Here is a 12,525-nt window from a genome sequence, read left to right as displayed (position 1 = left end):
CTGCAGCCCAGATCTCTTCCTCCCAGACCTCCCCCTGGTGCCTGGCTTCATGTTTCTTTCTTTCCTTACCAGCTTTGTGTTCTGAAAGTGAGATCTGTTCTGAAAGTGAGCCAAATCCTGGTAGATCTCATAAGTGTAAGTCAGGTATAGCCATGGACAACTGCACTAGTGGATGCCAAAAAAGCCAGAAATAATCCCACAACTACTCCTAGCAGTTCCAAAAACAGATGGTCCCTACAGAAGAAGAATCACAATTTTATTTATCACATATTTGACTCCATTCAAGCACCCACATATTACTGACATCTCTCTGAAGAAAGTAGGGCAAAAATAGCCCATCTCCCCATGCCGTAACACTTAGAGAGCTACAGAGGTCATTTTTAGGACAGCTCAATAACATAGTGAGCATCAAATGGAAACTACAATGACGTTTTCACGTTACCACTGCCTCTCCATTCTTTATGGATTACCAAAGTTTCTGTTTAGAGCTCCCAAGACTACGTTACACAAACGGCCGTGCTAGGGTTAGTAAAGTATTCCCAGTGGTTTCAGAATAAAACATTTAGATACAAGCCAAAACGTTTCATATTTTTATACATAGACCTCCTTTCCTCCTCCATCGAGTGCCAGCAGGTACAACTTGAGCTGCTGAGTGTCTAGGTGCATTCACAGCAATATTCTTCTGTTTCCACTGGAATGAGAATCATAATCTTCAGAAAGCTTTCTGCTGCATTTTTATTTCATCATCTCTGAGCTCAGATGGGCTCTAATTTTATAGAACAAATGCAGTAGAATATTATAATAGCAACCTGCTTCAAAAGTACTTCTTTGCTTTTTTTTGCTAAGGCTTCAATCTGCCATCTGACACAGCCCATTATCATATTGAAAGGTCAAGTTAGCAAGGAAGAAGCATATAGATTATTACCTAAATAAAAATGACCTGTTTTTAAAAGCTAATCTAATCTATCCCTTGTGAGAGACACAGTACATTACACAGTGCATTTTCTCCAGAGGAAAGCAGCCATAAAGTCTACTCAGCGCACATCTCTGCATGAGTAATGCCAGTCTGCAAGTAAATATCAATTCACAGCCAAAAAAGGTAACAGTTCAGCCATCTCCATTGCCTGCATGTAGGGATATCGCTCAGGATGATCTTAATTTCTGAGAACTTATTTTCTAACCAGATAACTATTTGCTGTGGTAATTGGGAAGAACTGATAGGTAGACATGGATGCAAACTGTCAATGGATTCAATTACAAATTATTTAACGCCAAACTCTGCCATGTATAAAATTCTCCAGCAAGAAGAAAGGTCCCAAACACCAGAGGCCAAACACTGCTATGTAAAGGCAAAGTCACATTCTCAGTGGTTTCTTTTTTTTGTTTCCCTTTTCTCAAAATAGCAAGAGTTATTTGAATTGTTTATAGAGCCTAAAAGAAATGATGGCAAGTTATGAGTGATTCTTTCCTCCCTTTCTGAATAACCATAGCCTTTTTTTCCCCCCACTGCACCCAGCCAAGGCAAAAGCTAGTTCCCATATGGTCACTAATGTAGAAAACAACTGACACAGAGGGAGACGGAGCCAATTATTGCAGCCCTCGCTCCATCCAACTTCTGGAATGCTGGAAGCCAGAAAGTATTTTCTCTTGCAGAACAATAATCTAATCACACAACACTTCACTGATGCTGGAGGGCAATGGATTATTTCAGCAAAGTTTTCCAAAGCTGTGGATCAACAGAAAGTCAAGCCTTTTCTGAGTCATTCTCTTTAAACAGTAGCTTCCATTTTGGAACTTCTAACTGAAAAGTCTCACTTTTGTCAGGGGTTAAAATCCTTCTTGGCTCATCTTTCTAAAACATAAAGAAATCAAAAGAATCCTTTTATCATTCACACAAAATCCATGCATTGGCTATACTGACCAAACCACCACGTGCAGCAGTGCTTGCAGACCCAGCACCTGCATGCAAAACTTTCCCAACTTACCAGAACAGGAGGTGGCAGGCAGATAAGTTGTGTCCTGCCACAGCACATTTTTGGAGCTGAGCACCATTAGGGCCAACTCCAGCCTCACAGCATGCATGCAGGCATTGCCCACAGCTCACACCCTGATACTGCAAAGCACAGAAGAGCTGACGTCTGTGCTACAGGGACACCAACACGTGTCACCAGAGAGCTGCCTCACCTGCAGGCAAACACTGCAATGAGGTAATCACTGAATAGTCTTAGCTGCAAGGTGCATTGAAGCATCTCTCAGCCCAGATGAGAAGCACACTTCTGAAGCAATTCCTCAGCTCCCTTCCACACTAAGAAGAGAACTAGGCTCCCTTCAGGTGATGCCAGCCTGGAAGATATGCTGCACTGCCCCGAGCACTGTTGAACAACAAGTATGGAGGAAGCAGACTTTGAAGTACTCCAAAGTAAAGCTCCACTGAAATGCACAGTCTGTGCTTGCCACCAACACTTCTTTTTTCTCTGTAAATCCGTTCTTACCAATCTGTGCTATTCCTCATACAGACCTAGTGCAATGAGCATGCAAATCCCATAGACAATTTCAACTACAAAAATAGCTCCCAGAGGAAAACTCATAAAGCAACAAATAAATAAATAAATAAATAAATAGACAAAGGCTGCATAGGTAAGAAACATATACAGAGCTAGCAGTAGCTCTCCAAGATGCACCACTGAAGGACACCGAATACCTGAAAATGCTTTCTCCCTCTAACATGTTGGAAGTCCTGAACAGTAGATGGCACCTGTGCATCAGCTACCAGGCCATGCAAGAGGCACCAGCAGGTTGCACCAGCCAAGCACACAGGTACTCACTGAGCCAAAAAGTCTTCCTAAATTGGCATGGCAGACAATGCTAGTGCTAAATGTATCCTACATATCACCATTTTGGAAGATGGGGCATCATGCCACCTTATCTAATTGGAAGCGTAAAGAGGTACCTGTATCTTTCTCATTAGAATAATGTCAGATTTACCTTTAAAGCTGGGATGGAAGGGGAAAAGTGCCTAGAAAGTATGCATACAACATTAAAGAATATTAATAACGCTCTGCACTGAAACTAAGTCAATAAATGGTTGAGATGCATTGGTATAAAAAATGTAATGAAATACAAAGGCTAAAAAGGACAGAAGGGATGAGTGCCCAAATAAAATATAAGGTTTGGATGGAGCTGTTTTTAGAAAACAGAACAAGTAAAGATGATGGCATCTAGGGCCAGAGCTGCTAGGAAAAGAAAAGGCCTCTGTATATCTACACAAAGGTCCCTGTTCCTTCAAGTCTCATAAAAAGACGACGAATTTGGCTGTGAGTATCAAATGTTTACCCTCAGGGTTGTCATGGAACTAAAATGAAAGAAAGCAAAAAGTGCAATCAAAATAGCCCATGTCTGCAGAGAGCCTGGAGCAATATCATGAAGGCACCAGTGTCTGGATTTCAATAGGGTATTAATTTCAAGCCCCGCTGCCACAGGAGATCAACATCAGCAGACAATTCTGGCTGTGATGGGAGGAGCGTGGGGAACCTGGCCATCAAGGCATACATGCTCTGCTTGGCAGAGCAATGCCCAGGCAGTTGCCAATATTCCTGGTGTGCTGGTGAGGGGCGCCTTGCAGTTGTCCCCATTGCTTTCATGGCAGGGGCCTCTCCCTTGCCTCAGCTGTGTCAAGGACAAGTGGGATCAAGCCTGACTTCATCTGATGGCCATGTTAGTGCATAAAGGAGGGTGCAGGGATTAACCTCAGGAATTTTCTGGATGAGGAAGACTCAGCAGAAAGGATTTGTTTGCTGGTCAGAGCAGCATTTGCTGAATTCTCACCTCACACAGCACCAATAACTACAGTAGAAACCACCAGTTTCTTCTTGGATTTCTGAGTTGCACTAGTGACTCCATTTGGAATGAATCTACGCTTAGACGGGTCTGCTTGCTCAGGTATCTCTGTCCTGCCTCAAAAAGCAATGAAGCTCCGCATACAGTGTGTGGTCCTCTTCTGAAACTCCTGCCTTCTCAGAACATGAACCAAGTTAAAAGCTTGCCTCTTGCCTTCACCTTGACACCAGCAGGAGTGTAACTCTAATATTTATTAGTTGATGAATTTATTAACTTCTTTGAATACATTGTAAGCAGAATATTAACTCTAGTGATTAAATCAAAGTTGTGCCCCACCCTTGAAGACACTGAAGGTTAGGCTGGACAGGGTTCTGAGCAACCTGATCTAGCTGAAGGTGTCCCTGTTCATTGCAGGGCAGTTGGACCAGATGGTCTTCAAAGGTCCCTTCCAACTCAAACATCAATCACTGATTTTATGAATAAAGAAACTGACCACAGAGAATGGATATAAGGGGAACTAACACACCCAAGATAGCAAAAAAAAAAAAACCCCAACAAAACAAAAACAAACAAACAAAAAAAAACAAAATAAAAGAAGGAAAAAGTCCTTCTAAAATATAAAACTAAGAAGATATATCAGAAGATACATTAAGCTAGAATTTCTATAGTCACATGAATTTAAGGCAACTCATAATACAACACTGAAGATAACTCAGCTTGAGCACATGAGAAACTGAATGGTGCTGCTTTCAGCAGTACGTCTGCTGTTCGCTTTGACAGCTACCATGTTTTCTGTGGATCGAGGAGCACACCAGCCACATCTCAGGGGTGGCTGAGAAAACATCAGATTGGAAAGAGATGAACTCAACAAGAAGCTGTTCTGCCCATTTGGAACTGGAGGATTTCTGCATGCATGGAAAGCTCCTCTGACCCTGTAACTTCTGCCAGCAACCTCTCAGACATGTCCCACACTGAGACCATAACTCTGCCCTGCAAAATTCTTGCCATCTTCTAAAACAGATATAAAATAAAATACAGTGCTACCAATTTAGTACTCATTTTTGCAAAGAACACCTTGCCCAAGGCCTAAGTCCTACTTTAAGAACACAAACCCTTTATTGGATGTAGTCTACATTTGTGCTTTTGTAGATCAGGCATCTACAAATTAATAGGAATTTAACAACCATCTTGATTCCGACAGATTTATAAGAAAATATATTTGCTGCTACTCTGTGGATTTTTTGAAAACGTGCTTTGTATTTCTTAAGTGGCAGAAATAGATGAAATGTTACACTGTTTACACATCAGTTCTGAATGTGACCACCACATCAACCAAAAGCAGGGTTTGACGCTGTAATGAAGTCTTAGAATGATGTCCTTTGCATTTACTCTGTGTGTTTATGCTTGCTGAACGTCTGACCTTTGTGAGGATCTACCTGATACATGGTGAATAAGGATACACAAAAAACTTCTCTCCATCCAAATGCCTTCTGTCACTGGCCATGTGAACACTGAAAATGAGATTCTAGCTACAAGAATTCAAAAACAGGAATTTATTTATTTATTTATTTATTTATTTGAGTACCTGAATGTGCTTTATGTGCTGTTTTCTTTCATTTTGCAAACTTCTCAGAGAAGATAAGCTCTTGAAGGACAATTAGCTAAAGCTAATTAACAACAGCTTGAAAAGTAATCCAGGTTAAAATTTCTGCCAAGTAGACTCTTCCCCCAGAGGAGTTTTATCTTGTGAGATATAGAAACAATAACATGAGGGATAAAACTTTGCAGTGTATTTCACACCAGTCTTGGAGTAACTTTGCTATTATTTCCTATTCTATTAATCATTTTGTAGGCATGTACACGCTTTCAAGGGCCAAGCAAATGCAAATGTGGTATTGGACTAAAAACTGCCATATTATTTTGGAAAAGCATTTCTTTTGTAATGTTTTTCAAGGCAGACAGCACTGATCCCTTCTGCTTCTCCTAAGACAAAAAGTCAATATGTGATAGTTAATAACGTCACCATCCCCTACAGTATTGAGTGACACAATTCAAGCATTGGCCTCTAACTTCTAAGATGGCAGGAACAGTTGCTGACAAAATTAATCAATTCCTCCTTTGAGGAAACAACTCCTCTACCATCAGCAACCCTCTGCTTTTTTCTTTCATTTGGACAAAATAGTTGGCATTAGAAGAAAAGGATAGGGATAAAGGATGTAAAAGCTCAAAACTGTTGATTAACAAAATGAATGTAAAAGAACAAAATGTTGATTAATAAAATGAATTTTTGGTGAACTACTGGTGATGGGTGGATGGTTGGACTGGATGATCTTGTGGGTCTTTTCCAACCTTGCTGATTCTATGATTCTATGATGAATTTATCCAAAATAGGCCCAAAATTAGTCCTCCTAAAGGTAAGCTATAAAGTGTGCAGCAGATCCTGAAAGCTTTCCCTAAAAGTCACAAATCCAGCATGAAAAACTCTCCATTACAACCTGCATACACAAACACTGTGAAAATAAGACTACATGATACCGTATTAAAAATGCAGCTCAGAATTGAGAATGTGAGAATACAGATGATGAAATGGGAAATGGCAAGTTCTATTTGTAAATTTTGCTTAGTGCCAACGGATTCTGGTGTGATTCATTAACGTGTCTGTGGTAAAATCATCATCATATTAATAAAATAAAAAAATCCCCAATTTCATTATCAATGCTTTCCACCTTTTTTTTCAGAAGGAAATCACAATATCCCGAAGAGTAACACTAAGAACAAAATCTGAAAAAAATAAAAGTGCTTAGAATCATAGTACTGCTCAGGTTGGAAGAGACCTTCAAGATCATCAAGTCCAACTGCAACCTAGCCATACTACCTTGGAGTACTTAAGACAATCTCTCTGTAAATCACTTAGGTTAATTTTCAAATCAGTAACATTATTTTCAAGTTTGTAGCTGGTACTATCAGATTGTATGTATAGTAATGCACATCACATTTGTCTATAACACATGATAGCTATTTATCCACTGTGACAACATGCTGTCCGTCTGAATTCATGTTCTGTGCCCCAGTTATCTGTCTTCTGGGACGGCAGAAGAGGCTGATAGCCTCCTCCCTTTTTTAATTAAGAGAAGGATTTTGGGGAACTTCAGCTTTTGAAAAAGAAACCTTAAAAGTCTGATTAGAGGCAGGTGAATAATGAAACCATCAGGTGCCTTCTAGTACCCCACAACAAACAAAAAACACAATTAAAAATGTATTTCAAGTATCAATCAAATATGATAATAAAAGAAAAAAAAAACTTAATTTCCAAGTACTTTGCAAAATTAGTAAGTTTTGTCCAAGAAACTAAGTTTCTTGGGATGTATATTTGCTTTCTGAAGCAAACAATCAAACAGTTATTTTTAGTTAAATAATTGTTTAGGTTGTCTCCTCTTCTCTCTGTAGAAGTGTGAATACCTTTGCAATACTCTATTTCAAGCCTCTTTGCTTTACTGAGAAGTCTTCAGAGCAGTCTTAAATTTCAACCACTGATTGAAAGATGCTCATTCTCAGTATTTGATTTGGAGAAAACACCCAACCCCTTCACCCAACCCCTTCTTTAACGTGGTTAGAAGAAGAAAAAAAACAGCACAATCATTTTTTACATAGCAACGTCAGTTAAGTCTTGAACAACTCTGGCTTTTGAATCTTACTGGTTTATACTCACCATCACTTGAACTGTAATATGTTCTTCTCTAAAAGCTTTATTATTGATATAGAATCAACTGTAGACATACACAAATCTTTCATTTAAAAACCAACTGTACATCAAGAACGACTTATGAGTGTTTTTTTGGGGGAATATATTAAAATCACAACACACTGCAGCTCACTCCTGAAACAAATGAGTATTTATAGCTAGGAATTCAGACAAATATATTGCTTCATGTCAAAATAACTATAGCATTCACTCAAAAATGACAAACTTGACTTACCATTTTTTGTCTCGGAAGAGGTTTTGACACTATGAAAATGTTTCAGAAAGACTGCAGCTCTCTAAAGAAAACTCATATAAAACAGCAATTTCCCTCATTACTTGCTGTTTTCAAGATCTGTAATTTCCCAGAAATACTTACTTTCAGAAGAACAACTTTGTGATTTTTCTTTAAGGTGTGAGGCTTCTTTGGACTCACACATCATAGTGACTTTGGGACCACCCAGCTGGGCACCTGCCTGGGGACGCTTGGCCCTTCCATACTCACAGAGAGCACCAGGGAGATACAATGAGACTCATCCAGAATAAAAGTAAGAATAAACACTTCATTCACTGCTTGTTTGAGCTGTTTTACACTGCTATGTTGAGAAAATGAAGGTTTTTTGGAATTATGATATTCAGTATCAAGAAAACCATTAGAAAAATAAAAATTAGGTGAAGATTCTATGCTGAACACAACAAGCTGGCACTTACTTTGCTTTTGCTTCTGCATCTTCATAGGCTTTATTGGAAACGTCATCTAGGCCACCAATCAGATGTTTGAAGGAGCTGTGAAAAGAAATAAATGTGCATTTTTGGTAAGAGAACGATGTCCATCTGGAGGGAGCCATACAAGCCAATGTTGCTCTTCAGCAGCAACCAGGGGGTGCCCCTTGATGACCCTGGATAATAACCATGAATGTCCAAACTTTTTTATCCAGCTTTTTTAGAGACTGAACCCAATCCCTAACAAGTTTCACAGTAAATCTGGCATTGTCAATTTGGCTGATAAGTCCCATGAAGTTGAAGTGCCACTATTGTACCCTGCTCTCCAACCAGAAACCCAAGAAATCCCTGTTTTTGAAGTGAGAGATAATCTTTACTTCAATACCTAAGCCTTCTCAGTGTAAGAGAAGCAGCAACCAAAAAACAGAAGGGAAAAATAAAAAGAGGGGGAAAAAAAAAAAACCAACAAAAAAAGCAGAGAAGAAAAAGAAAGCAAGGCAGAAAGATAAGCAAATAATCATAAGCTGGATTGCTTAACAAGATTTGGCTTTAATTAGGCTAAACATTGAGTGAGAGAGGATGAAACAACAGGAGTGCCTGATACAATCAGCACTCCTGAGCCATTCCTGGTACAAGCTAGCAGTAGTTTGAGCAGTCCCCTAACACCATCCGCTGCCCCAGGGGAGGTGCAAAAGGCATAAACATATGGGAAAAAGACTTAGAAAATCTTTTTATATCATGAGTGACTCAAACAAATGGACCCGATGACCAGTCAATCAACTAACAAGCATCGCTCCAGAGGAAAAACAATTAAAATGGTGACTGTTGTGTCTGTGTAAGTGATATTACACAGTGTCAGAAACTAAAAAAGGAATGCAAATTTGAATGTTTTAAATAATAACTGAAATCAATTAAAATCTGTAACTGAAAATTTGAGTGAAAATTATTCTTCCCTTCTACACTCTTGCATTATTTGCCAGTGCACGTGTGTCTCGCATGTGGTGTGACTTTAGTTTAAAGAATGAACTTGCAAAATGAGGAAAGAGCTAAGCTAATTTGGAAGGATGAGCTGCTCCCAGCTACAATGCCTTGTGACTAATCACAGCCTTAAGGCCACAAATTCAAAATGGAGGACCCCGCAGTTCTTTTCTACATGGTCCTGACCCTCCTGAGGTATAAACAGAAGAACAGAATCGCTTTTTAATCAAAAAGTTTTTTAAAAGTAACTTAAAAGTTGAAAAAAAAAAAACAGAAAAACAACATCTAGGGCCATATTTACACACACAGAAGAAAGAAGAAAATACTTCACATTGTCCTGTCTTATTAAAGAATTTCAGGACAAAAGAGAACTAATGCTTTTCATCAGTGATGAACACAGATGAAGGTAATAGTTTTCAGTTTGTTTGTATTTTTTTCCTCTAAAGATTTGGTTTCAGAATGCATGACATTTTAGGATAAGGATAGCCGTGAATCTCAGCTGTTAGTGAAAATATGATGATAAAATATTTTCATCCAGCGGATGCATTTGGCTTTAATAGAATGTATCTGTAGAAAACACTACATCCTGTGACATCGCATCCCCTTTGCCTTTAAGGGTGGTGAAGCTGTTTGGATCATGCTTTGCTGAATAATCTCAAACATGCTGCAAGTTCTTAAGTGGGAGCTTAAATGTCTTGCTGCATCAGGAGATGTCTGACCTTAGGAGAAGTAGTATGGTGTGTGCACTATGAGCAGAGGATACAATTTCCAGAAGAATGAAGTAAGGCTTAATTATTATCTGCTCTTGCTTTACAAATGGCAGCTGGAAAAAGCTGCATTTTAGCCATTATTGTAATAAACAAAAGACAACAGATCACAGCTGGGAGATCTATTTATACTGTTTGCATCTAGAGTTACATGCTGTAACAGGGCTTCCCACCGTGGCCTTTTGTGTAATTATAGTCAACACCGTTCTGAAAATATCCTGTACCCACACAAATTCCCTCATTGTGCAACCTTGCTTAAGTTGCAATATTAATTATGCAGTCCAGGGAATCGTTTATGCAGCACAGGGAAAGCTAAAAGAGCTCATTAACGAAAAGGAGAGGGAAAGGATCCCTTTGCTCTTCCATTGTGTTAGGATCTTCTAGCAAGGCAAAAGTTAAGCAGCTTGTATGCTTTGCTATTTGGATGTGTTATTAACCAGAGGATCTTTTCAATGCAAAATCCCTTACTCAGCAGTGAAAACACGAAAAATTCATCTCCAGGGTTTGACACAGCAAGGTCTGTTTGTCTAGAGATGAATATGAGTCAATGGATGAAGCCAAGCCCTTGCAAGGCAGCAGTGAAAGTAAAGCAAGACATAGATGTTAATGCTTCACAAACTGCTATTTAGGCAACTGAGCAACACTGTAATCCTCCTGGCATGCTACAAGGCATGACCTAAGGCTTCAAATGCAATTTAAAATAGCAAGGCTTGGGGTTGCTTTCATGTGGTTAAGAAAATGTGGTGGGGTTAGACATTCCTTTTTTTTTTTTTTTTTTTTGGCAATGTGAACAGATTTTTGTCTAGTGATAGACTACATAGGCAAAAAAGAAGTCACAGGAAGGAGTAACAACAGTCAGTTGTTATAATCTGTATACCCTCCAGTTTTTATTTGATTGTCCTGAACCAGATTTTGGATTGGGAGGGATTCTAAAGCCCGCTGGAGTCACTCTCTTATTGTCTGTCATCTTGGTTGTAACATCCCCAAGACTTTCATCAGAGAACTGCTCAGTTTTTCTCTGCACAGCCTTCTCTTTTCATTTTTTTTTTTCCATTCTCTCCTCATAACCAATTTTCTCCATGGATAAATCTCACCCCAACTGGGAAAAATAGTAAAGCATCAGAAATGAATATCTCCAACGAAAGCGTTCAGCTTAGCTTGTGTAAGGTCAGTCATGCTAGGATAATACCTTTTTTTTTTCTTCTCTGATTTCCTTTGCCGAGAGATTTGACACAGTAACCTTTCTCAGCACCTTAGAGCGATCCCCTCACAAACCAAAAGAAGGCTTACAAATAAAGACAATACTGTAAAATCCAAACTGAAAATACCCAAAATATTTAAAAGGTTTCCTTAAAAATATCTGCCCCTAAATGAGCACATACAACTGAAGAAGATAGTAAGCAGAAAAAGATCATTTAGCACTCAATATCTGCAAATACCAGACAGTTCTGCAGCACTGCCAGCCTCTGTCAGGAGCAGCTGTGCCCTGAGTTTCAGCTCATCATTTGCATTGGGTAATTTTGTACTCCCAGCACCCACAACATTTACACCTTGGAAACCTCGGTGCTCCAGGAAAATATTGTTATCAACCTAAATAAGTTATACGGAGGAAAAAAAAAATCACATATGAATAAAAGATTAATCTGAATCATCACCTTCAGTGCAAATATTCTTACAGTTAAGAAGAACGCTATTCTAAATTCAGTATGTAGATGTAAAAAAAAAAGTTTAAAAAGCTGCACAAACTGCTCTCCTAGGGTGTCAATAATGATCAAAACTTTACAAACGTGTTTTGCAAGTTTTCTTCCTGCTTTAACTCCATGCAAAGCAGTCACAAGTGAAGTGTCTGTACGTGTTTATTCAAATTGAGTTACAAAACAGATGCTCAAGGCTGTCCCACGACATGGTTTTTATCAGATGCCTTTTGCAAAGCTTTAAAGCGTCTCTCACATTCTATCATATTCAAATTGCCAACTTTTCCCCAACCGGTCCATTCTACTTCTACAACAAACTTAATAACACATTCACAGAGCCCAAAAAATCACTAAAGACAAGTCACTTCAAGGCCAAGTTTGAAATACTTTGAAGTCAACCATGCTGTCCACTTCCCACCATTACTTTCTTCCTACAAGATAAATGACTGCAGTACCACAATAGTTAACTTGTAACCACCAGCTTCTGCTTTGTTTCACATAGGGCCTTAGCAGGTCAGGAATACAAGAAAAACCTATGGATTCTTAAAGAAAAGAAAAAAAAGAGTAAATGAGATCTGACAAAGAAAACTGTTATAAAATATTAATATGTTTACTGAGATCATATCTTCCATCAGCAGGAAATACTACTTGTGCAAAAAGCTTTCTAGTTCTTCATGCACATAATGGTTCCACAAATCACAAATAGTCAGAAACTGCGCTGAGTAGTCTGACAATTGCCATGAACAACACGTGGATTTTGCTGACGTTTTCAAGCTGATTTCCCAAT

At 38.9% G+C, this 12,525-nt stretch overlaps 1 protein-coding gene across 4 annotated transcripts in view; it reads right to left on the bottom strand.

The window, feature by feature from the left end:
- PRKG1 (protein kinase cGMP-dependent 1) overlaps window positions 1-12,525 on the bottom strand; it is a 392,537-nt gene that overhangs the window by 55,786 nt on the left and 324,226 nt on the right. For all 4 annotated transcript variants that reach the window (XM_042862969.1, XM_042862970.1, XM_042862973.1 and 1 more), the window contains exon 9: window positions 8,288-8,362. In XM_042862969.1, the coding sequence (XP_042718903.1) occupies window positions 8,288-8,362 (75 nt within the window). The remainder of the gene's footprint in view (window positions 1-8,287; window positions 8,363-12,525) is intronic.

Source organism: Lagopus leucura, unplaced genomic scaffold (genome assembly GCF_019238085.1).
Source record: "Lagopus leucura isolate 7727_CA_CO unplaced genomic scaffold, USGS_WTPT01 Super-Scaffold_739, whole genome shotgun sequence".
NCBI lineage: Eukaryota > Metazoa > Chordata > Aves > Galliformes > Phasianidae > Lagopus > Lagopus leucura.
The sequence above is the reverse complement of the archived record's forward strand: the minus strand, read 5'-3'. Positions and strand labels throughout refer to the sequence as shown.